Source organism: Pseudophryne corroboree, chromosome 3 (genome assembly GCF_028390025.1).
Source record: "Pseudophryne corroboree isolate aPseCor3 chromosome 3, aPseCor3.hap2, whole genome shotgun sequence".
In the NCBI taxonomy this organism is placed as follows: domain Eukaryota; kingdom Metazoa; phylum Chordata; class Amphibia; order Anura; family Myobatrachidae; genus Pseudophryne; species Pseudophryne corroboree.
This window is the reverse complement of record NC_086446.1, coordinates 390,447,016-390,470,722: the sequence shown is the minus strand read 5'-3', so window position 1 is coordinate 390,470,722 and position 23,707 is coordinate 390,447,016. Positions and strand designations below refer to the sequence as shown.

The 23,707-nt window shown below is 44.7% G+C and overlaps 1 protein-coding gene across 6 annotated transcripts in view; it reads right to left on the bottom strand.

The window, feature by feature from the left end:
* Nucleotides 1-23,704, bottom strand: part of TRMT1L (tRNA methyltransferase 1 like) — a 102,642-nt gene extending 78,938 nt beyond the window's left edge. For 2 of the 6 annotated variants that reach the window (XM_063960063.1, XM_063960064.1), the window contains exons 1-6: nucleotides 23,541-23,664; nucleotides 20,747-20,928; nucleotides 18,929-19,021; nucleotides 13,512-13,574; nucleotides 13,019-13,132; nucleotides 6,227-6,288 (exon numbers count right to left, since the gene is read on the bottom strand). In XM_063960063.1, coding sequence (XP_063816133.1) covers nucleotides 6,227-6,288; nucleotides 13,019-13,132; nucleotides 13,512-13,574; nucleotides 18,929-19,021; nucleotides 20,747-20,816 — 402 coding nt within the window. In that variant the 5' untranslated portion in view covers nucleotides 20,817-20,928; nucleotides 23,541-23,664. Of the gene's footprint in view, nucleotides 1-6,226; nucleotides 6,289-13,018; nucleotides 13,133-13,511; nucleotides 13,575-18,928; nucleotides 19,022-20,746; nucleotides 20,941-23,467 lie in introns of all 6 variants that reach the window. The other 4 variants (XM_063960060.1, XM_063960061.1, XM_063960059.1 and 1 more) reach the window with 4 other exon arrangements.
* Nucleotides 23,705-23,707: the final 3 nt, after the last annotated feature.

Here is a 23,707-nt window from a genome sequence, read left to right as displayed (position 1 = left end):
GCTTTTTCTACAGGAGCACGGATGGCTCATAAATTGGGCAAAGTCATTTCTGATTCCGTCAACGGATGATTCACTTGGGGGCTGTATTGGATTCAAGTCTGCAGAGAATATATTTACCTCGGAACAAGATATCCAAGGTGCAGTTAAGGACTCAGGAGTTGTTACACAGTCAAACAGTATCAATTCATGCAGCAATGCGAATGATGGGTTTGATGGTGTCAACGTTCAACATGGTGGAGTATGCACAATTCCACTCAAGACCTCTGCAGCGTCTGTTTCTGGCCAGATGGAATGGAGTACATCAGACAATAAAGAAACAGACCATAGTACTTTCAGAAAAGGTAAGAAAGTCATTAGCCTGGCGGCTACAGACATCCCATCTAGACAAAGGGCGACCCTTTTGGATATCAGATTGGGAGATCCTGACAACAGATGCCAGTTTTCAGGGCTGGGGAGCAGTGTCTGGAAAATTATGGTTCCAGGCAGGGCCGGTTCAAGGGCGCTCTGCGCCCCGGGCAGGAAAAGGGGCGTGGCCTAACACAGGGGCGTGGTCAGTTACGCCCCCTGTACATTGCTAGCGCCGCTTGAATGCCGAGCGGTGCGCGATGACGTCATCGCGCACCGCACAGCAGAAGGTCCTCTCCACGAAGGGAAACTAGACGCTATGCGTCTAGTTCCCTTCGTGGAGAGGACCTTTGCTGTGCGGTGCGCGATGACGTCATCGCGCACCGCTCAGCAAAGTTACTCTAAACGAAGGGAAACTAGACGCATAGCGTCTAGTTCCCTTCACAGGAGGCGGACGGGGACGGCAGCGGGGGCGGACGGGGGACACAGCGGGCAGCAGTGGCGGATCTTGCCACGGTGCGGCGCCCTCCGGAAGGCGGCGCCCCGGGCAAAAGTCCTGCTTGCCCGTGGCAAGATCCGCTACTGGTTCCAGGGACAATGGACCAAAGAAGAAAGTTGCCTGCCAATAAACCTGTTGGAACGTCGGGCCATATACATGGCACCGATTCAGGCAAAGGACACTCTTCAAGGAAAACTAGTCCAGATCCGCTCGGACAATGCAACGGCAGTAGCGTACCTCAACCATCAGGGAGGAACTCGCAGCCAAAAAGCAATGAAGTAGGTAAGTCACATACTAAAGTGGGCAGAACTCCATCATCCAGCATTGTTCGCAGTGTTCGTCCCAGGAGTCCTAAACTGGGAAGCGGACTTTCTCAGTTGACACACCATTCAAGCAAGCAAATGGGCTCTACACCCGGAAGTATTTCAGACTCTGGTAGACAAGTGGGGTTTGCCAGAGACAGATCTCATGGCGTCCGGTCTGAACAACAAAGTGCCTGCATACAGATCAAGAACAAAGTTCTGGGTTCTAACCAATTATTTGCATGTATGAAATTGTTGTTTTCATGTTAACTTTATAGGGGTGTGTGGGACAAGTGATATTTTATTTTGTTCATTCTGGGAAAATACAATTTTTTTTGCTTGTGTTATATATGCACAAAATAGAAATAATACAGTCTAAGTTCATGCCAATGATTAGGTTTTGCGTTTTGTTTTTTTTAAATTTAATGTACAAAGGATACAGGTGAACCTACCCCGGCATCAGGGCAATAACCAGTGAATCACCAGATATTGCCCACTTCCTGGGCTGACTGTGTCACGTGCACCTACCAAAGTAGGAGAGAGGGTGGCCACCCCAAAACACAAGAGATGGAGTCAGCCATTCCGGATGGCACAACTACCAGCACTCTCTAAAAGAGCAAGGGCAAGCCATGGAGCCAGGCAGGCATTCTCCGGAGAGAGGCAAATGGAAAAAAAAAAAAGTATCAGAGCTGTAAACAGTGGCTTGCACACTGAGGACCAACCATGCTGCCTCGTCCCTCCTCACAATGGTGGCTGACGCGGGACTGAAAGTGTGCTGCCATGAGAAGCACACACCCACTTATCTAGAAATAAAACTAAGTTAAAAAAGAAAGAAAAAGAAACATTTAAAATTATACTAAGAGGGCTGCAATACAACCACTAAAATAAACTCAACTCCTAAGGGCACTTAATGAACACAGAAGACCAGGGGTTGAAGAGAAGGAGTTTCCGTCCTAAAGCTATAGTTGTATATTAAGAGTGAGCACCTTCTAACCCCTCAAGAAAGCCAAAGTTGCTTGAGAACCTTTCCGATTTATTGAGCCAACAAACAGCCACGTTTACCTTTTCACCTAAGCCTTGGTATCTTTTTGGACACTTATTTCTACAGATTTCACTGCAGCACATTTTGCCAGGACGAACCTATGACCTCCCACGCTACTGCACAATGGAGGAAACTTTATGAGGACTGCCAATATCCATGGTAATTGCTGTCGATTCAAGTGATACTGCTTATTTTCTAGAAAGTGCCCTAGCCAAGCAAACTGATCAAGTACAGGATTATTTAGTGTCTCTCCAACTACTGACTGTGTTCTTAGCATATGTGGCTCTAATTTTGGTATTACTATTTATTTTAAAATGTATTAATACACTTTTTAATGTGTTTACAGACCGTCCTATTGCTATTTTTTACAGCCAGCGCTGGTACTCTTATATTAATCTATGTATACCATATAGGGGAGCTTACCAATCCCCTTACCAGCTGCTGCTGACAGTGCACTTGACAACACATTATTGCTCCAGCAAGACAACGCAATTGAGTTATTTCTATTCTTGGTAATCTTAGGTGTGTGCAGGGGGGGTGCCTGGTGCGCACAGGCACCCCTAATGTCCGGCCCCCCCGATCTCACATGCCTGATGCAGCAATCACCAAGCAGGTTGATTACTGTTCCCTCTGCGCTGCACCCTGTCAGGACTGCATTACTGACCTGACGCCTGGGTTAATCAAGGGTGCCACTGACACCGGCTTTCAAATTCCCAGCTCCACCTCCATGTACAAAAACAGCGTGATGTGACATGATTATGTCATACTGCTCGCACGCCCACCTGTCACATGCCCACCTCTCTCCTTCTATGCTATGCCAACGCCAGCCACTGATGAGGAGCAGCATGCAGCCAGTGTTCCTCTTAGGAAGACAAATTCAATACTGGCAGGCGGTCGGCAGCAACACTGACAGGCTGAGGGGGAGCAGGGTAATTGCAGTGAGTGCCATCAGGGGTGTTTGTTTGGTGCACATCACGATATCTGACAATGTATCTGCTTTATTAGGCTTGGTACAAAGGGGGTCATTCCGAGTTGTTCGCTCGCAAGCCAATTTTAGCAGCATTGCACACGCTAAGCCGCCGCCTACTGGGAGTGAATCTTAGCATCTTAAAATTGCGAACGAAAGATTCGCAATATTGCGATAAGACATCTCTGTGCAGTTTCTGAGTAGCTCGAGACTTACTCTGCCTGTGCGATCAGTTCAGTGCTTGTCGTTCCTGGTTTGACGTCACAAACACACCCAGCGTTCGCCCAGACACTCCTCCGTTTCTCCAGCCACTCCCGCGTTTTTCCCCACACGCCCATAAAACGGCGTGTTTCCGCCCAGTAACACCCACTTCCTGTCAATCACACTACGATCGCCTGAGCGAAGAAAAAGCCGTGAGTAAAATACCTAACTTCTTAGCAAATTTACTTGGTGCAGTCGCAGTGCGGACATTGCGCATGCGCACTAAGCGGAAAATCGCTGCGATGCGATGAAATTTACAGAGCGAACAACTCGGAATGACCACCAAAGGTGGATATTTTATATGCATTGACCATCAATAGTTGGTGCTAGACACACCCCTCCGACGGTGCACCCCCTAATAAAGTGTGCTGCGCACGCCAGTTTTGGTAATCCATGGAATAGTAATGGAATCTGTGCATGAGGTGGTAATTATAGCTATAACCTTAAGTGCCTTTTAAAAAAAACGGGGAGATGTACTGGCTTATTATAACCGATACATAATTTAGATTCCCACTATTATTGTGAACCTTTCTATTTCTGAGGTTTGCATACAGCCAATTAGAGGGAAGCCTATCATTATAGGATATAATCACATTTAAATGTCAATTATTCCACTGCACATACTGTATAATGTTATTACTGCTCCTCTATTGAGAGCTGGTTTGTAACTGTATCAGTTCAGCTTGGTGTAGGATTGCAACAGTTTGTGTTTAACAATGTAACAGAATTGCATTATTATATATGCACTTATTTGTCTCAGTAACTTTCACACATTATAACCATATTCTGGATTCCACTTATTATTCAGATCCCCGGAGTGAATAAACTGTTTCTTTCAACTGATAATTCAATTCTTGTATTCAGCTAATAGTCAGCTCTTGATAGAGCAGCTGTAATACATATATTGTGATATATCAAGTAATATCTCCAGTATGAACATATAATGTATATTTTCTGCTGATAATACAGCTCCTGTATTCAGCTAACAGTCAGTTTTAAGCAACTGCAATAAATCTATTATGATCTATCAGATTCCCAAATAGCGTTAGCACAAAATTGAGCATTTGTTTCATGCTACTCAAACACTGGGCTTTAATTATAGTGTCTGTTTGTTTATAGTGAACCAGAACATAGGATCAGGTATTTTAACATTCAGCTGCAGTGGATTGAATTAGCAATTGGTATAATGATGCTGTTAAACTACGGCTTTACACTTATGCATAAGAAGCCATTTAGCTTGTCATATATAAATCCTGATATACCAGTGATTGTCTTGCTCACTTTAGGATTGTTTTAAATAACTCCAAACACCCTAGAGCTGACTCATTTAGCAATGTATTTCCCCTCCCATGAACTTTGTCTAAATGGCTGGCATGGATCCCTGTACAGGTTTATAGTATTAATCAGGGCATTATAATTGTAGGTTTCCTTAGTTCAGAATATCTTTAGGCTGGTTATAAGCTCACATAGATATAAAGAGTTTGTTTAGCAAGCATTCAATCTTAACATTTACACATTAAGCAATTGCGGACAGTTTAACATTCAACATGCTGAGCACCAACACGCATGTTTCACTGTCTAAACAGCTTCGTCACGGCTGAACACGATTGCTTCCTTAGAAGGGATAATTAACAGGAGAACATCCTCCAATCAGCAGTCCCGGACATGTCACATGATGCTGCCTACCTATCCGGAATCCAGAATATGGTTACAATGCGTGAAAGTTACTAAGACAAATAAGCGCATATATAATAATGCAATTCTGTTACATTGTTAAACAACGCAAGCTGTTGCAATCCTACACCAAGCCGAACTGATACAGTTACAAACCAGCTCTCAATAGAGGAGCAGTAATAACATTATACAGTATGTGCAGTGGAATAATTGACATTTAAATCTTTAAATGTGATTATATCCTATAAATGATAGGCTTACCTCTAATTGGCTGTATGCAAACCTCAGAAATAGAAAGGTTCACAATAATAGTGGGAATCTGAATTATGTATCTGTTATGATAAGCCAGTACATCTCCCCGTTTTTTTAAAAGGCACTTAAGGTTATAGACATAATTACCACCTCATGCACAGATTCCATTACTATTCCATGGATTAGCAAGAATAGAAAGAACTTTCATTGAGGTGTCTTGCTGGAGCAATAAAGCCATAAAGAATCAGACACCCAGATATATCTTCACTGGCAAGAAATTACTTAATCCAGGAATTTAAATTATGCATGTATATTAACAGGTGATAATTGGGAAGATATCCTGTCTAAATAAACATCTGAATCTATAAACGAGCTGTATAAGAAGTTATACTAATATTACAAGCAGGACAGTAATAATAAGTGAACATCGCTTTTCAAATCCTTTTTGCACTCTTTATTTTCATAAGCACATATCTGTATGTCTGGGTTAGTCAGATTTTAACCTCTATTTTTCACTGTTATATCCAACTCAATTGTGACTTAATATCAAAGATTTAACCACATTAGGAAATTAAAAATAATATTTTAAAAGATTATTCAGTCTCTTTGTGCGCCTATTATGCAGTACTTTTCTTTTTGCTCTCTTGATGTATGTTGAGCTTTGTCAAGACAGGGTAAGCTATTTGCACTGGGGAAATGAAAACAATGTGGCAGAGTTCTGGAAACAACAGATAAATAATGCTCTTTATTACAATGTATCTACAACTAGGTTATATGCAACACATATATTAGAGATAACAGTGCACATTAGTACTGAACTTTGTTATGATACATGGATAAAAAGAATATATAAAAAACGCATCTGGCCTTAGCAAATTAAATACCTCCGTTTCATTGTGTGTTGTATTCTGTTTGCAGGGTAAGCAACAAATGCACATTCTGTAGCCTATAAGGCAAACAAAAAAAAAAAGCGTGTAAACATTTACCCTTCTTAAAAAAAAAAAATACAAAAAAATAAAAAATATAAAAAGTGTATAGCGCATTATGTGGCTGATTCAGAGGTCAACGCCATTTCAATGATTCTCATAGTTGACTGATGGTTGTGGATCGGAGCAGGAGCCGCATTGCACATGTGCAGATCTGTTGATGCAATGTCACTCACAGTGGCCCAAAAGCCGCATCATGACTGACATGCTGCTGTCATTTGGGGAGTGACGAAAGGAAACTTTCCAGAAAAGGGGGGCATCAGCCCAGTTTTATGGATGTGTAGAAGCCAGCAGCCGCAGCTTCACTGGCCCTGGGAGCGCGATTTGGCCGGACAACCTGAATGACCCTAGGGTTACTCAGCTGTCTGATGCAATGTGCTCAGACACGGCAGCGGATCCGAAAAAAGTCAGTGAGCGTCTTTTTTGACACTATGCCTCCTGCAGCTTTAGCACAATCAGCACTGCGGCTGCACTATACAACCACCTCTGAATCAGCCCATACATTATATTTTAGAAAATAATACATACCGCTTTCTCTGTAGACTAAAATAAGATTTTACTTACCGATAAATCTATTTCTCGGAGTCCGTAGTGGATGCTGGGGTTCCTGAAAGGACCATGGGGAATAGCGGCTCCGCAGGAGACAGGGCACAAAAAGTAAAGCTTTCCGATCAGGTGGTGTGCACTGGCTCCTCCCCCTATGACCCTCCTCCAGACTCCAGTTAGGTACTGTGCCCGGACGAGCGTACCCAATAAGGGAGGATTTTGAATCCCGGGTAAGACTCATACCAGCCACACCAATCACACCGTACAACTTGTGATCTAAACCCAGTTAACAGTATGATAACAGCGGAGCCTCTGAAAGATGGCTTCCTTTAACAATAACCCGAATTAGTTAACAATAACTATGTACAACTTATGCAGATAATCCGCACTTGGGATGGGCGCCCAGCATCCACTACGGACTCCGAGAAATAGATTTATCGGTAAGTAAAATCTTATTTTCTCTATCGTCCTAGTGGATGCTGGGGTTCCTGAAAGGACCATGGGGATTATACCAAAGCTCCCAAACGGGCGGGAGAGTGCGGATGACTCTGCAGCACCGAATGAGAGAACTCCAGGTCCTCCTTAGCCAGAGTATCAAATTTGTAAAATTTTACAAACGTGTTCTCCCCTGACCACGTAGCTGCTCGGCAAAGTTGTAATGCCGAGACCCCTCGGGCAGCCGCCCAAGATGAGCCCACCTTCCTTGTGGAGTGGGCCTTTACAGATTTAGGCTGTGGCAAGCCTGCCACAGAATGTGCAAATTGGATTGTGCTACAGATCCAACGAGCAATCGTCTGCTTAGACGCAGGAGCACCCATCTTGTTGGGTGCATACAATATAAACAACGAGTCAGATTTTCTGACTCCAGCTGTCCTTGCAATATATATTTTTAATGCTCTGACAACGTCCAGTAACTTGGAGTCCTCCAAGTCACTTGTAGCCGCAGGCACTACAATAGGCTGGTTCAGATGAAATGCTGACACCACCTTAGGGAGAAAATGCGGACGAGTTCGCAGTTCTGCCCTGTCCGAATGGAAAATCAGATATGGGCTTTTGTAAGATAAAGCTGCCAATTCTGACACTCTCCTGGCAGAAGCCAGGGCTAGAAGCATGGTCACTTTCCATGTGAGATATTTCAAATCCACCTTTTTTAGTGGCTCAAACCAATGAGATTTTAGGAAGTCCAAAACCACATTTAGATCCCACGGTGCCACTGGAGGCACCACAGGAGGCTGTATATGCAGCACTCCCTTAACAAAGGTCTGGACTTCAGGGACTGAAGCCAATTCTTTTTGAAAGAAAATCGACAGGGCCGAAATTTGAACCTTAATAGATCCCAATTTGAGACCCATTGACAATCCTGATTGCAGGAAATGTAGGAATCGACCCAGTTGAAATTCCTCCGTCGGAGCACTCCGATCTTCGCACCACGCAACATATTTTCGCCAAATTCGGTGATAATGTTGCACGGTTACTTCCTTCCTTGCTTTAATCAAAGTAGGAATGACTTCTTCCGGCATGCCTCTTTCCTTTAGGATCCGGCGTTCAACCGCCATGCCGTCAAACGCAGCCGCGGTAAGTCTTGAAACAGACAGGGACCCTGCTGAAGCAAGTCCCTCCTTAGAGGTAGAGGCCACGGATCTTCCGTGATCATCTCTTGAAGTTCCGGGTACCAAGTCCTCCTTGGCCAATCCGGAACCACTAGTATCGTTCTTACGCCTCTTTGCCGTATAATTCTCAATACTTTTGGTATGAGAGGCAGAGGAGGAAACACATACACCGACTGGTACACCCAAGGCGTTACCAGCGCGTCCACAGCTATTGCCTGCGGATCTCTTGACCTGGCGCAATACCTGTCCAGTTTTTTGTTGAGGCGAGACGCCATCATGTCCACCATTGGTCTTTCCCAACGGGTTACCAGCATGTGGAAGACTTCTGGATGAAGTCCCCACTCTCTCGGGTGAAGATCGTGTCTGCTGAGGAAGTCTGCTTCCCAGTTGTCCACTCCCGGGATGAACACTGCTGACAGTGCTATCACATGATTCTCTGCCCAGCGAAGAATCCTTGCAGCTTCTGCCATTGCCCTCCTGCTTCTTGTGCCGCCCTGTCTGTTCACATGGGCGACTGCCGTGATGTTGTCCGACTGGATCAATACCGGTTTTCCCTGAAGCAGAGGTTCTGCCTGGTTTAGAGCATTGTATATTGCTCTTAGTTCCAGAATGTTTATGTGAAGAGACGTTTCCAGGCTCGTCCATACTCCCTGGAAGTTTCTTCCTTGTGTGACTGCTCCCCAGCCTCTCAGGCTGGCGTCCGTGGTCACCAGGATCCAATCCTGTATGCCGAATCTGCGGCCCTCCAATAGATGAGCACTCTGCAACCACCACAGAAGAGACACCCTTGTCCTTGGAGACAGGGTTATCCGTAGGTGCATCTGAAGATGCGACCCTGACCATTTGTCCAACAGATCCCTTTGGAAAATTCTGCGTGGAATCTGCCTAATGGAATCGCTTCGTAAGAAGCCACCATTTTTCCCAGGACTCTTGTGCATTGATGTACAGACACCTTTCCTGGTTTTAGGAGGTTCCTGACAAGCTCGGATAACTCCTTGGCTTTTTCCTCCGGGAGAAAAACCTTTTTCTGAACCGTGTCCAGAATCATCCCTAGGAACAGCAGACGAGTTGTCGGCATTAACTGGGATTTTGGAATATTCAGAATCCACCCGTGCTGTTTTAGCACTTCTTGAGACAGTGCTAATCCCATCTCTAGCTGTTCTCTGGACCTCGCCCTTATTAGGAGATCGTCCAAGTATGGGATAATTAATACGCCTTTTCTTCGAAGAAGAATCATCATCTCGGCCATTACCTTTGTAAAGATCCGAGGTGCCGTGGACAATCCGAACGGCAGCGTCTGAAACTGATAGTGACAGTTTTGTACAACGAACCTGAGGTACCCCTGGTGTGAGGGGTAAATTGGAACGTGGAGATACGCATCCTTGATGTCCAAGGATACCATAAAGTTCCCCTCTTCCAGGTTCGCTATCACTGCTCTGAGTGACTCCATTTTGAACTTGAACTTCTTTATGTACAGGTTCAAGGACTTCAGATTTAGAATAGGCCTTACCGAGCCATCCGGCTTCGGTACCACAAAAAGAGTGGAATAATACCCCTTCCCTTGTTGCAGAAGAGGTACCTTGACTATCACCTGCTGAGAGTACAGCTTGTGAATGGCTTCCAACACCGTCTCCCTTTCGGAGGGGGACGTTGGTAAAGCAGACCTCAGGAAACGGCGAGGTGGATCTGTCTCTAATTCCAACCTGTATCCCTGAGATATTATCTGCAGGATCCAGGGATCTACTTGCGAGTGAGCCCACTGCGCGCTGTAATTTTTGAGACGACCGCCCACCGTCCCCGAGTCCGCTTGAGAAGCCCCAGCGTCATGCTGAGGCTTTTGTAGAAGCCGGGGAGGGCTTCTGATCCTGGGAAGGAGCTGCGTGTTGCTGTCTCTTCCCTCGACCTTTGCCTCGTGGCAAATATGAATAGCCCTTTGCTCTCTTATTTTTAAAGGAACGAAAGGGCTGCGGTTGAAAAGTCGGTGCCTTTTTCTGTTGGGGAGTGACTTGAGGTAGAAAGGTGGATTTCCCGGCTGTAGCCGTGGCCACCAAATCTGATAGACCGACTCCAAATAACTCCTCCCCCTTATACGGCAAAACTTCCATATGCCGTTTTGAATCCGCATCGCCTGTCCACTGTCGCGTCCATAAAGCTCTTCTGGCCGAAATGGACATAGCACTTACCCGTGATGCCAGTGTGCATATATCCCTCTGTGCATCACGCATATAAAGAAATGCATCCTTTATTTGTTCTAACGACAGTAGAATATTGTCCCTGTCCAGGGTATCAATATTTTCAATCAGGGATTCTGACCAAACTACCCCCGCACTGCCCATCCAGGCAGTTGCTACAGCTGGTCGTAGTATAACACCTGCATGTGTGTATATACTTTTTTGGATATTTTCCATCCTCCTATCTGATGGATCTTTAAGTGCGGCCGTCTCAGGAGAGGGTAACGCCACTTGTTTAGATAAGCGTGTTAGCGCCTTGTCCACCCTAGGAGGTGTTTCCCAGCGCTCCCTAACCTCTGGCGGGAAAGGGTATAATGCCAATAATTTCTTTGAAATTATCAGCTTTTTATCAGGGGCAACCCACGCTTCATTACACACGTCATTTAGTTCTTCTGATTCAGGAAAAACTATAGGTAGTTTTTTCATACCCCACATAATACCCTGTTTAGTGGTACCTGTAGTATCAGCTAAATGTAACGCCTCCTTCATTGCCAAAATCATATAACGTGTGGCCCTACTGGAAAATACGGTTGATTCGTCACCGTCACCACTGGAGTCATCGCCTGTGTCTGGGTCTGTGTCGACCGACTGAGGCAAAGGGCGTTTCACAGCCCCTGACGGTGTTTGAGTCGCCTGGACAGGCACTAATTGATTGTCCGGCCGTCTCATGTCGTCAAACGACTGCTTTAGCGTGTTGACACTATCCCGTAGTTCCATAAATAAAGGCATCCATTCTGGTGTCGACCCCCTAGGAGGTGACATCCCCATATTTGGCAATTGCTCCGCCTCCACACCAATATCGTCCTCATACATGTCGACACACACGTACCGACACACAGCAGACACACAGGGAATGCTCCTAATGAAGACAGGACCCACTAGCCCTTTGGGGAGACAGAGGGAGAGTTTGCCAGCACACACCACAAGCGCTATATATATATCAGGGATAGCCTTATAATAAGTGCTCCCCTATAGCTGCTTTGTTATATAAAAATATCGCCATAAATTTGCCCCCCCTCTCTGTTTTACCCTGTTTCTGTAGTGCAGTGCAGGGGAGAGACCTGGGAGCCGTCCTGACCAGCGGAGCTGTGAGAGGAAATGGCGCCGTGTGCTGAGGAGATAGGCCCCGCCCCTTTTCCGGCGGGCTCGTCTCCCGCTATTTTGAGAAATCAGGCAGGGGTTAAATATCTCCATATAGCCTCTAGGGCTATATGTGAGGTATTTTTAGCCTTTATAGGTACTCATTTTGCCTCCCAGGGCGCCCCCCTCCCAGCGCCCTGCACCCTCAGTGACTGCCGTGTGAAGTGTGCTGAGAGGAAAATGGCGCACAGCTGCAGTGCTGTGCGCTACCTTTAGAAGACTGCAGGAGTCTTCAGCCGCCGATTCTGGACCTCTTCTGTCTTCAGCATCTGCAAGGGGGCCGGCGGCGCGGCTCCGGTGACCATCCAGGCTGTACCTGTGATCGTCCCTCTGGAGCTTGATGTCCAGTAGCCAAGAAGCCAATCCATCCTGCACGCAGGTGAGTTGACTCCTTCTCCCCTCAGTCCCTCGCTGCAGTGATCCTGTTGCCAGCAGGAATCACTGTAACATAAAAAACCTAGCTAAACTTTCTCTAAGCAGCTCTTTAGGAGAGCCACCTAGATTGCACCCTTCTCGGCCGGGCACAAAAATCTAACTGGAGTCTGGAGGAGGGTCATAGGGGGAGGAGCCAGTGCACACCACCTGATCGGAAAGCTTTACTTTTTGTGCCCTGTCTCCTGCGGAGCCGCTATTCCCCATGGTCCTTTCAGGAACCCCAGCATCCACTAGGACGATAGAGAAAATGCTTTATTTTATATTAATGTATTTATTTTTTAAGAGGTTCATCCTCACCACCAACAGCGGTCATTTATTCATTTTGAAGTTTGACACACCAAGTGAATCATGTAACTGCCGCAAGGTTCTACTGGCTTTCACCTGGTTGCAAGCAAAAAGTCCTCTCAGATTTGGTCTGTGTGTCATTCACCCAACATAAGTTAATGTCTTCTTGCATGCTGGGAATTCCGAATTTTTAAGCAGCAAATTCCTGCTGTGGCAAAAACCCGTTTCTACAAACATGACTAAATTTTTTAGGTCACTGTAGTTTCAGTATCATACCCCAGTGCCAAACCTAGTGAAAGTGCAGCAATTTGCTTTTGACTCCTGGAGTCAAAGCCTGGATCCCCAAGTTGGGCGGTAAAAAAGTAAGTGTAACAAGAAAACACGAATATTGAAAGACATTTAATGAACATAATATATAGCAAAAAAAAAAAAAAAAGTCAAACCTTCAAATTCAACAGAAACTTTCCAGTGGAAGTTCTGCAGGTGTCTAAGAAGCTTATTGATGTGACAAGCCTTGAACAGGTCTACAGGGCACAGAGGACAGGGATTCTTCTGGCCTATACATAAGAGATACACCACAATGAAAAATAAAATATCCACAGACACACAAAAACACACTATAAAAACTTTAAAAAAAGCAACAGCAATGCTATTTTACTAAAATATATTGTAACTATTGTGCAAATTTCTATATCTGAATAAAACTTCCTCTTCCCTCCCAAGGTGGGGTAAATAGCTCCTGTAAGTGTGTAGAGGTTTCAAATTGCATGTTTTGATTGGTAGGAAGACTGATCTAACCAAGTGTATTGTACAATGGGATATTTATTGCATTATAACATTTAAACCATCTGGAAGACGAAAACTCACTATACCTGGGTAACCATGTTTATGAATAGTCATTAGAGAAAATAAATAAACCACACCTGTTAAACTTACCATCACTTTGCTCAACTAAACCCGCCAGATGAGACAATTCTTTCTGAATAGAAATGTGCTTTCCTAAAAAAAGAACACTTGTTAATCGTATCAGTAAGATCCTAAACTGAACGTAATAGATCATAGATTTCACACTGTGCTGGTGATATTCTGCGTCAAGCAAAGGCAACCCTTGGCACTATGGCCAGAAAACGCCACCTGCGACGTCGGTCCCTTTCTTTTACCCTCCCTTGGCCTGTATTCCCCTCCTGCTGCACCTTGTTTCCTCACATTGGAAATCTTTTCATCATGCTGTTCACAGTTGTATAACAGTACACACTTCTGAAACATGTCCTCCTCCCAAAACTACAAATCATCAACATAACCGAAGCAAACTAACTGCAAAAAAAGAAAATGACAGGGAAACCACTAACAATTTTTATTTTTAGTACTATTATTACTTTGGTAAATGTTGTAACAGTGGCGGCACTGTGGAAATTTTATAGCTTGTAATGTTGTACGTGTGTCACCCAAAGAGAAAAACCATTGCCTACCCTGTATGTGATCTAAGCAGCTTATGTGACCTTAAAGGATAATGTATGAGCACTGCTAAGTGTATGGACCATTTTGGCTTAACGGTGTACTCTAGTCAGTGTTTTCCTCTGTAGACTTTGAAAACGTTATATGTAGAAAACAATGTTTTATAAGTACATAAGGTCTTCCCTTCATTAATGCAAACAGTGCTGTAGAGAGCTGTGGAGGGGCCCTGTTACTTCTCAGAGGTGTAGCCTAATCACCAGAGAGAGGAGGGTAAGAAGAGGGCTGTGGCAGGGCCAGGGACCTCAAACAAGCCGGGTCCCGGTAATTCGTACTTTCCCACCTCGGTGGCCCTGACTACACCTCCACGTGTGGAAAAAGGAAAACAAGTAAGTAATGAACCATTTTATAGCTAGTGCTCACTAATAAAAGGTAATTCACTAAACTGCAAAACTGAAACCACACATAGCAAATTCCATTTAGCTCCATCACATGCTTATTTATTTATTTATTTTTACTAATCTGCATTGCTTTGTGCACTGCGTACCACATTCAGATGGGTTCACTACGATATGCCGGCGGTCGGGCTCCCGGCGACCAGCATACCGGCGCCGAGAGCCCGACCGCCGGCTTACTGACAGTGTGGCGAGCGCAAATGAGCCCCTTGCGGGCTCGCCGCGCCACACTATTTTATTCTCCCTCCAGTGGGGTCGTGGACCCCCACGAGGGAGAATAAGTGTCGGTATGCCGGCTGTCGGGCTCCCGGCGCCGGTATGCTGGTCGCCGGGAGCCCGACCGCCGGCATACTGAAGACCACCCCATTCAGATTGCAGGTACATTGGTAATGCAAGACTAAACTTCTAAAGACAAGATACTTGTTAAAAAGTGTATTCCGTACAGGAAAACATTCTCGATGTGCACAATACAAATGTAATAATACCATGTACCAAATGTACAACTAGGACACAAAACAAAGAAATAAAAGACACTTCTACTGTCCTCTAATTTACATTCCTAGTTTAAAACATAGAGCGGTGTTTGATGGGAACAATGTAAAATTTTAAATAAATGGGTAGTTTAAAGCAGTCCTCAAGTACCCCCAACAGTTTATGTTTTCCAGGTCACCGAGCAGTTGAATCTGTGTATTCATTACTCACTGACACATTTTAAAAGACCCACAGGTGGAGCAAATTATTTCACTTACAATCCTGTGAGGAGACCTGGAAAACATGAACTGTTGGGGGTACTTGAGGACCGCGGTTGAGAACCACTGGTTTAAAGTACTGAGGAAGAAAAGAAAAAAGGAGTGTTATGGTAGAATTACCATGATTAACACTCTTTCAGCGAGGTACATTGGGTTCCACAGGGAAAGCATTGGGGGAAGTGTTGTATAATGGTCTGTGTACTATTTGTCATACATCTCCCAGTCAGTCCGCAGCTCCTGCATTTACACTGGAGCCGCTCTTTTTACAGCCCAGGAGGCAGTTATAGTGGGTCTATGATTAGCCCCCAGTAAGGGAGTATATATTTATATATTTCAGGCATCCCTTCACACACTTATCGGTCGGTTCTTTCAGGGAAGTGACAGTGGTGACGAGCAGAGTGGATGAAACCACGAGGCGGGTAACTTAAGATACCACTGGCGGTGGAATCTCCCCTTTGTTACACAACACTGCAGGGAAAGGATAGTGAACCAAGGCCCGTTCATGCAGAGGAAAATTTCTTTTTTGGATAAGACCAGGCTTCCCACCTGATGTCCGTGGTCAAAATTGGGTGTTACAGTTTTAACCACCTTCTGCTGTTTTCTTTGCAATAGTAGTGGAATCCGCATCATAAGTGATCTGTAGGATATGCTTAAGGGCAACCACTAAGGCAGGGACATCAATCTGCAAGGGAGAATCCTCATCAGTAACACAGGAATCAGTGTCTGACAGGACCGTATGCTCCCCACCCCCCTGTTCTGATGAAACATTCATCAGAGAGGATTGTGGACTGTGAGGAGGAAGCAGCTCGCTTAAAGGCTCCAGGGACAGAGGTGTGACCTGGGGTTGAATTTTGTCTTTACCAATGACTGATTTTTCTGCACCTGGTCAGACAGATTTTCCGCCCAAAGCGGATTAACCATGGGGACAATTTGTCACTGTAGTTACACAGGTTGTCCCATAGGGGGCGCTAGGCATTCCACCAGAGAACCCATTAGATAGGTGAACGCAGCCCAGGTAGGCTCCAGTGTAAATGCAGGAGCTGCGGACTGACTGGGAGATGTATGACAAATAGTACACGGACCATTATACAACACTTCCCTGATGTTTTCCCCGTGGAAACCAATGTACCCTGCTGCAGAAAAAAAAAATTAACCAAAGACAAAACTAAGCTTCCTGCGGAGAAACAATCAGTTTGGACTTCTTGTAATTAACAATTCACTGGTGGGATTCAACTGTCTGAAGCAAAAAATAAGGACAGGCTTTGATCAGAAGATCTTCCAGGTAGGCCACCCTTCTGTACCTAACAAGACCAGCCATCACTGCCATGATCTTTGTAAACGCTCTCTGAACTGTTGCCAGACCAGAAACTGATGTCCCCTGAATTGTTAACGCTAGTTTATGTCACACTGTTATTCACAGACTTCTGAGATACCATCTTGAATCTGAGCGTTCAAGAACTTAAAAGTTCTGAATGAGACAAAAACAGAATAGAATTTGAATAAAAATCCCTGGAGGAGAGTAAGGACTGAGTGGCTTTCTCCTTAGCAGCTGCCACGGAATTCAAAGGCTCCTGGCCAGCTAAATGTGATTGACTACAAAACAGTGCAGAAACCACTTGGAGCAGCTGCCACGCTGGTTATACATGCAGCACAGAATGAGAACAGCAATCATCACCATTGTGTAACTATAGACTGGGACTTCCAATCATGTAGGAATCACCTACCTTCCTAATATTATAGGCTTTTGCCCACTGCGATATGTAACACCTGTCTGCTTGCAGCTTTAGACTCTAATTACATGGGCAGTACGGATGGTGTAATGGTTAGCATTACTGCCTCACAGCACTGAGGTCATGGGTTCGATTCCCACCGTGGCCCCAACTATGGAGTTTGTATATTCTCGCAGGGGCAGGGACTGATGTGAATGGGCAAAAAATTATCTGGAAAGTGCTGCGGAATATGTGTGCGCTATATAAATAACTGGTAATAAATAATAATTAGCTACAGTATATATTAGCAGCTACCAAGAATCCATTGTATAAACATGTTTCTATTTATATGTTTAATGTATTGCTTCCAAGATCTAAATCACCCACAACGCCTGAAGTGATTGTACCATGTGATATATATAGGATACTGCAGTAGAGGACTTCTATTTTTATAAACTCAAAAATAAAACACGACATACGTGTGACTTTCTCCATCTATATTTCTTCCTCAGCAAGTAAGTGATAACAGACTATTCCCACCACACGTGTTATCCGGGTTAGGTATGCTTGACTAGCGGTAGAGATCTTGGCGGTCAGCATACCGATGCCGGGCCCCCTGCTGCCAGGATGCCGACAGGGTGTCTAGCGCAACGGAGCCCCTTTCGGGCTCGCTGCACTCTCCGTGGGCACGGTGGCTTGCCACAGGTTCTATTCCCACGCTATGGGTGTGGTGGACACCCACGAGTGGGAATAGACCCCATATGTCGGGATCATGCGTGTCAGCATTTTAAGCAGTCAGGATTCCGGCATCGGGATCCAGACTGCCGGTATCATAACCGCATCCCGTGTTATCCACATACATACTGTAACACTGTAGGGGTGCAAGGTGCCTTTTCCTGGGGAATATGGCAGCATGCAGCAGCTGAGGAACAACACAAGTCCAGTTTCTGGTACAACTGACCCCGGCCAGTTTTATTGAAACAGAAAACAAAAAACAAACCCCAAAATAAAAATACCTTGCCTGTCCGGCACTAACTAAACATAAGATGTTCCTAACTGTCACTAAACAAAACACAGAGTTCTTCAGTACATACTGTATAGCTTACTTGCATCAGAAAGCGTGTCTCTCACACACAGATCCTGCAGCCTTCCCAGGCAGTCTGCCCATACTAATCAGGTTAGAAGCACTATATCACTCTTACACAGCTGAAACCCTGATTAGCCCTCTGTGAGGCCAAAGACCCGAACTGGGCCCAATGTCTAGAACTCGCCTTATCTCTCTCTCAGAGCCTTTACCCAGCTTTTACAGCAAACTGAAAAGGTTCAGACAAAACAAAAAGCATTTTTCCTAGAAGTTAACATTTTCTAAAACATGTAAGACAAGAACCTGGGACAAATATACCTGCCCTCAAACACTATCCCAGTGTTCTTGTCACAATACATACATACATGGAACGTGTACATTCCAACTTTATCATTTATAGAGGGAAACAGAGGTTGTGCTTGGATATTTGAGAAACATGAAGGCGACCTTCATATGCATTTATATCATTGGCTTCCACACTATCCTGCAACTTTTACTAAACCCATTGCCCTTTATTTCCCTGAGACAGTAGTTATTTCCATTACCCCTGTATATGATACAGCTATTTTGTGATCCCTCCTTGGCTGTAATGTAGATAGCAGCGCTGTACTTTATCTCACGACGACAAAAAAACAAAAACAAAAAAACAAACAGCTCTGCAAGCACAGAAATCAGCACAAAGAGGAAAAATAAAAATAAACACTTAGTAAATGTGACAGCCCAATACATTAAAGGTGACTGAAGTTGTATTATTACTCATGAATAGATCTAAAAGGAACTGTCCTGGTTTCTGAATAAGGAAAAAGATTTAAATAAAAGTAAAAAAATAAAAAATATATGAAAACCACTACTGCAATTGTCAGTGCATTGTTACAGGTCATGTTTAAACAATGATTACACTAACCTGGACCCTCTAACTCGTTTGGAACTTTAGAGGCATTTTTCCCTCCATCCTCCGTGCCGGAATCAGTTTTGCATACATCTCCCAGAGTAGGTTCTATTGAAACAAGAAAACCGTAATCAGATCTAAATGAGACACAAGACGAGTCAAGGTTGAACTAGAATGTGGACCTACCACTACATTCAGTGAAGGCAGCCATTGTGTAGGATGAAGTTACACACATGAGAATTTAGACCGAGAAACCCCGATATATTTACATACTGTATATACAGTTACTAAAAATCAGCCCCATTGTAACCCTCCCGGTTACTCTAATCTGGGAGTTTATATTAAGTTAATTTCCCCAACTATAATAAAAATCACTTGATAAGAAAATTTGTTGCCAATAGCATTGTACAGTAGGATGCAGAGACTTCATTTTGTGTGTCGGGTGTAGTCACCTACACCTTGTTGGTACTTACCAGCCACATACAATACACATAGAATAAATAAAGGATTGAAAACTCAGACAATACACTGTACCCCATTTTGTGGGACTAAGCACTTTGTAATATAGGATTACTCAAAAGCATTCCTTGTCCCCTGCGTAACATCCAGCTGTCTGGCTTCCATCTACTCTGCAGCAGCTTAAAAAGGTGCATTTCTACAATTTGCTGTCTGATCGTCTCAGCAGTTCTATACATACTGCACTGAAACTACTACGATAGAAAAAAGCGAAGCAATGACCGGCCAAACACAGAGGCATGCCATACCATGGAAAGTAACAGCTAACCTGACATTGGCACATCCAGAATTGGCAACGCTAATCAAAAAAATTAGTGTATTCATATTGTCACAATTATTTGGCATTATAAAACATTCAGACAGGACCACATCAAATGCGGTGCAACCACTGCTGCTGCCACTACAGTAAATATGTCCATCTTGTGAGGTTCCTTATAGACATGAATGTTCCACAATCACTCTGTTTTCACACTTAAATCTCACATCTATAAGTTTTTTTGTTTTTTTTAAAGAGAACATTTATTTGGGAATAATACGTTCATCTTCGTAGAGATGTCCTCCTACCAACCTCTTATGGGCCCTACACACTGGGCGAGAATACTGAAAGATATGAACAAGATACCGTTCATATCTTTCAGTGTGGAGGCACCAGCGATGAACGATGCGCGGCCCCATGCTCGTTCATCGCTGGTGCATGCAGGTCAATATGGACGAGATTGTCCATATTTGCCTGCACTGCTATGTAGCCGGGTGACACGGGGAGTGAAGAAACTTCACTCCCCCCCGTCGCTGGGTCGCCCGTCTCCGCCGTCGGGCATCTCGGCGGCGGATCTATCAGTGTGTAGGGCCCATTATTTAGTACAGTAATGAGCCCTTTGCTCTAAACGGCAACTAAATGGTGCCACAGACTACCTTGCCCATGGCTTGGCACTCCAAAAACACAAAATTTAAAACTGTTCAGAGCACAACGGATTTGTACCTCAGTAGTGGGAGCTGCAGATCCCAGAACTGGGAACTGATGGATAAGCTGTTCCACTGTAGACCAGTGGTTCTCAACCTCGGTCCTCAAGTACCTCCAACAGTTCATGTTTTCCAGGTCACCTCACAGGATTGCAAGTGAAATAATTAGCTCCATCTGTGGGTCTTTTATAATGTGTCAGTGAGTAATGAATACACATGTTCAACTGCTAGGTGACCTGGAAAACATGAACTGTTGGGGGTACTTGAGGACCGAGGCTGAGAACCACTGCTCTAGACTACAACCTAATTAAATATACTGAATAATTCTGTAAGGACAATAATCATTAAAAAGCTTACCGTGTAGAACACCGTCATCATCCTCCATAGGTGCTTCCGTCACCAAGCCTGGTTCTTCTATGTTCTCCATAATTTAAATAGACTGGAGAAAATTCCTGAATTGTGTCATCGGAGTACAGCACAGGTACCGGAGAGGTATCAGTAAAGCTGGCGCTGCATCTCTTTCTGGTGATCCAGAATCCCTGCATGGAAATCTACATATTTATATATTACACACGCACACAGCAGACACAGGAGCAGGAGATTCGGCACTCAGTAAATGATATAAAATTGCAGTGCTCTGTTGCCTTCCTCCAAAGCAATGTAAAAATTCCAAAATCCCAAAAAGGATAAAGGCAGCACTCTGGGTCGTCTTCATGATAATCTTTTTTTCTCTACATTCCAAGGAACACGGCCCCTTTCATCAGGAGATAGTATACAAATGCACAAGCACTGTTTTAAAAAAGCCTCCACACACAGGGAGCACACCAAACATGAGTGTCTGACTAGGGCACACTAGTAAAGATACAAAGGATGGGAACTGAAAGAGCTCAAACAGGCAACAATGCAAAAGGTAATACACAGTGACACAGTACATACACATAAAACATGTAATAAATAATCATTGACAAAACGCAATGAAGACCCAAGGCTCTCATTTAAACCTCTCAGTTAGACATTATCTAAAGAATGTATCCACTTTGCATCACACTGTAGCATCTCCACCACTATTGGGGGGCGGTATATGAGCAATTATTTTATAGCAAATAGGACAAATTACTGTATGTCTGGCCTGAACAAAGCAGTGAGCAACAGCCTGCTCACTGAAACCAGAGAGGATGGTCTCATGTATCGCAGGGTAGTGCAGCGTCATCCTTTTTAAAAAGTGTTGCTTGGTTTTTCCTATATAATACATACCACATGGACATGATATCATGTAAACAACGTGGGCTGAAGTGCAAATCAATCTATGGCCCAGATTTATCAAGCCTTGCAGAGTGATACATTGCATAGTGATAAAAGTACCAACAAACCAGCTCCTAACTGCCATGTTACAGCAGGGCCGAAACTAGGCTTTTCGTCACCCGGGGCAAGGTGACGAAAAGCCCCCCCCCCCCCCCCCCCCCCCCACCCCACACACACACACACACAAAAAAAAAACCTTGTCAGACTAAAATACTTAGATTATGAAAAATTTTGAAGAAAAAAAAAGGGGGTTACTATTGGACAATATTCCCCTATGTGCCTCAAATGCCCTATGCATCACATGCCCCACTACATGTTCCCCTGTGTGTCCCCATACATTGCACTATATCACTGCACTATATCATAACACTTCATCACTGCTCTACATTCCCCTATCCACTGCACTATATCGATATACTACATCCTCTACACGCTGAACTACATCACTACACTACATGCCCCTATACACTACACTACATACCCTATATACTACACCAAATCCCCCCATCTGGGAGGCAAAGTGGGGGTTGATACTGCTATCTGGGAGCGCAGTGCCAATAATAAAGTCTGTCTTAAACTCACCACCAAGCTGCGGTAGTGATACTCAGTGAGAGTTGGAGTTTGTCCAGGCTCTAAGTTTCCACTGTCAAGTGGACAGCTAGCAAAGTGAACCTTTGATTTCTGTAACATCGGTGACTGCACCTGTTAGCAAGCATAAGCCTGGGGCAGTGTGGTGTAGCCTGCAGCTTGTTATCGGTTGGTGCTGGGCAGGCAGCCGGAATCATAGCCTGCTGAAAAACACAGCACCAACAGCTCACTTCTATAGCTTGTACAGTGCACAGCACACTAGTCGCAGCACTGCATGGCAAAGACGAGAGTTTAAGACAGTAGCCTACATAGGAGAGATCCCAGGTACTGAAGCTCACCTGCACAGCATCAGAGGCAACTGCAGCCAGACAGGTGGGTCAGAGACACTGCCCCGGGAGCCGTCTGCTGTCTCACTGGAGCAGCACAACACTGCCGGTAAAAAACCCTGCTCCTCTGTAACTCCTCAGCACCCCCTCAAATCCTGCACCCGGGGCGTATGCCCCCTTAGCCCCCCCCCCCCCTAGTTACGGCCCTGGTTACAGGCTGTGTTTGAAAAATGACAGGAGCTGACTGGTTGGTACTTTATCACCGTGCAATGTATCACTCTGCAAGGCATGATAAATCTGGGCATGTTTCTGCTCTTGAATCTTTTTGATAGTATGCAGATGACAAAAGGAATTGCCAGTCATTATGTAACCTCAAGTGATACAACCTAAACATTTCAAGCAACCTGGCTTTCTACTTAAAAAAATGTTTAGAGCAAGCATAATTTAAATCTGTGATATCAAGCTTCATAACCAAGTCCCTAAATTTTTGCCACAAAACTATACATATAGATAGATAGATAGATATCTATCTATCCACACACGACTGTATAATGACCGTGTTTAAACTTAAGAAAAGATCAAACATGATGGTTTGAGTGACATTTGAGACAGCAAAGGAGTACAGGACTGTAGCAATAGCTAGGCATGTCAGAAATATAGTTGCTTTGAAGGCTGAGTGTAGAAAGGGGAAAGAGGGGGTCTATTTACTAAGCCTTGGACAGAGATAAAGTGGAGAGAGATAAAGTACAAGCCAAGGTTAGGAGCTAGTTGGTTGATACTTTATCTCCGTCCACTTAATCTCTCTCCAAGGCTCTTAGCACATAGACCACCTAGTTTGTTACAGACTCCTACTGTCCCACACCTCTACAATGTGTATCCCTACAGCAGGAGCCCCAGGTTGCAGAGGGTAGGCAGACCTCCAGGTGGCGACTTACAGGCGCCGGAATCGGATACTGCTGCCCCTATGCAGCCTGCGCAAGAACAGGAGCAGTAGGCCGATTACCCGTCAGAGCGATGCGCGCTGTCCGCTAGCCTTGTCGTGCTGCCCAAATGATGCAGTCGATCCCTGGCTGCCCACTGTAGCTGCCAATCACACAGCACA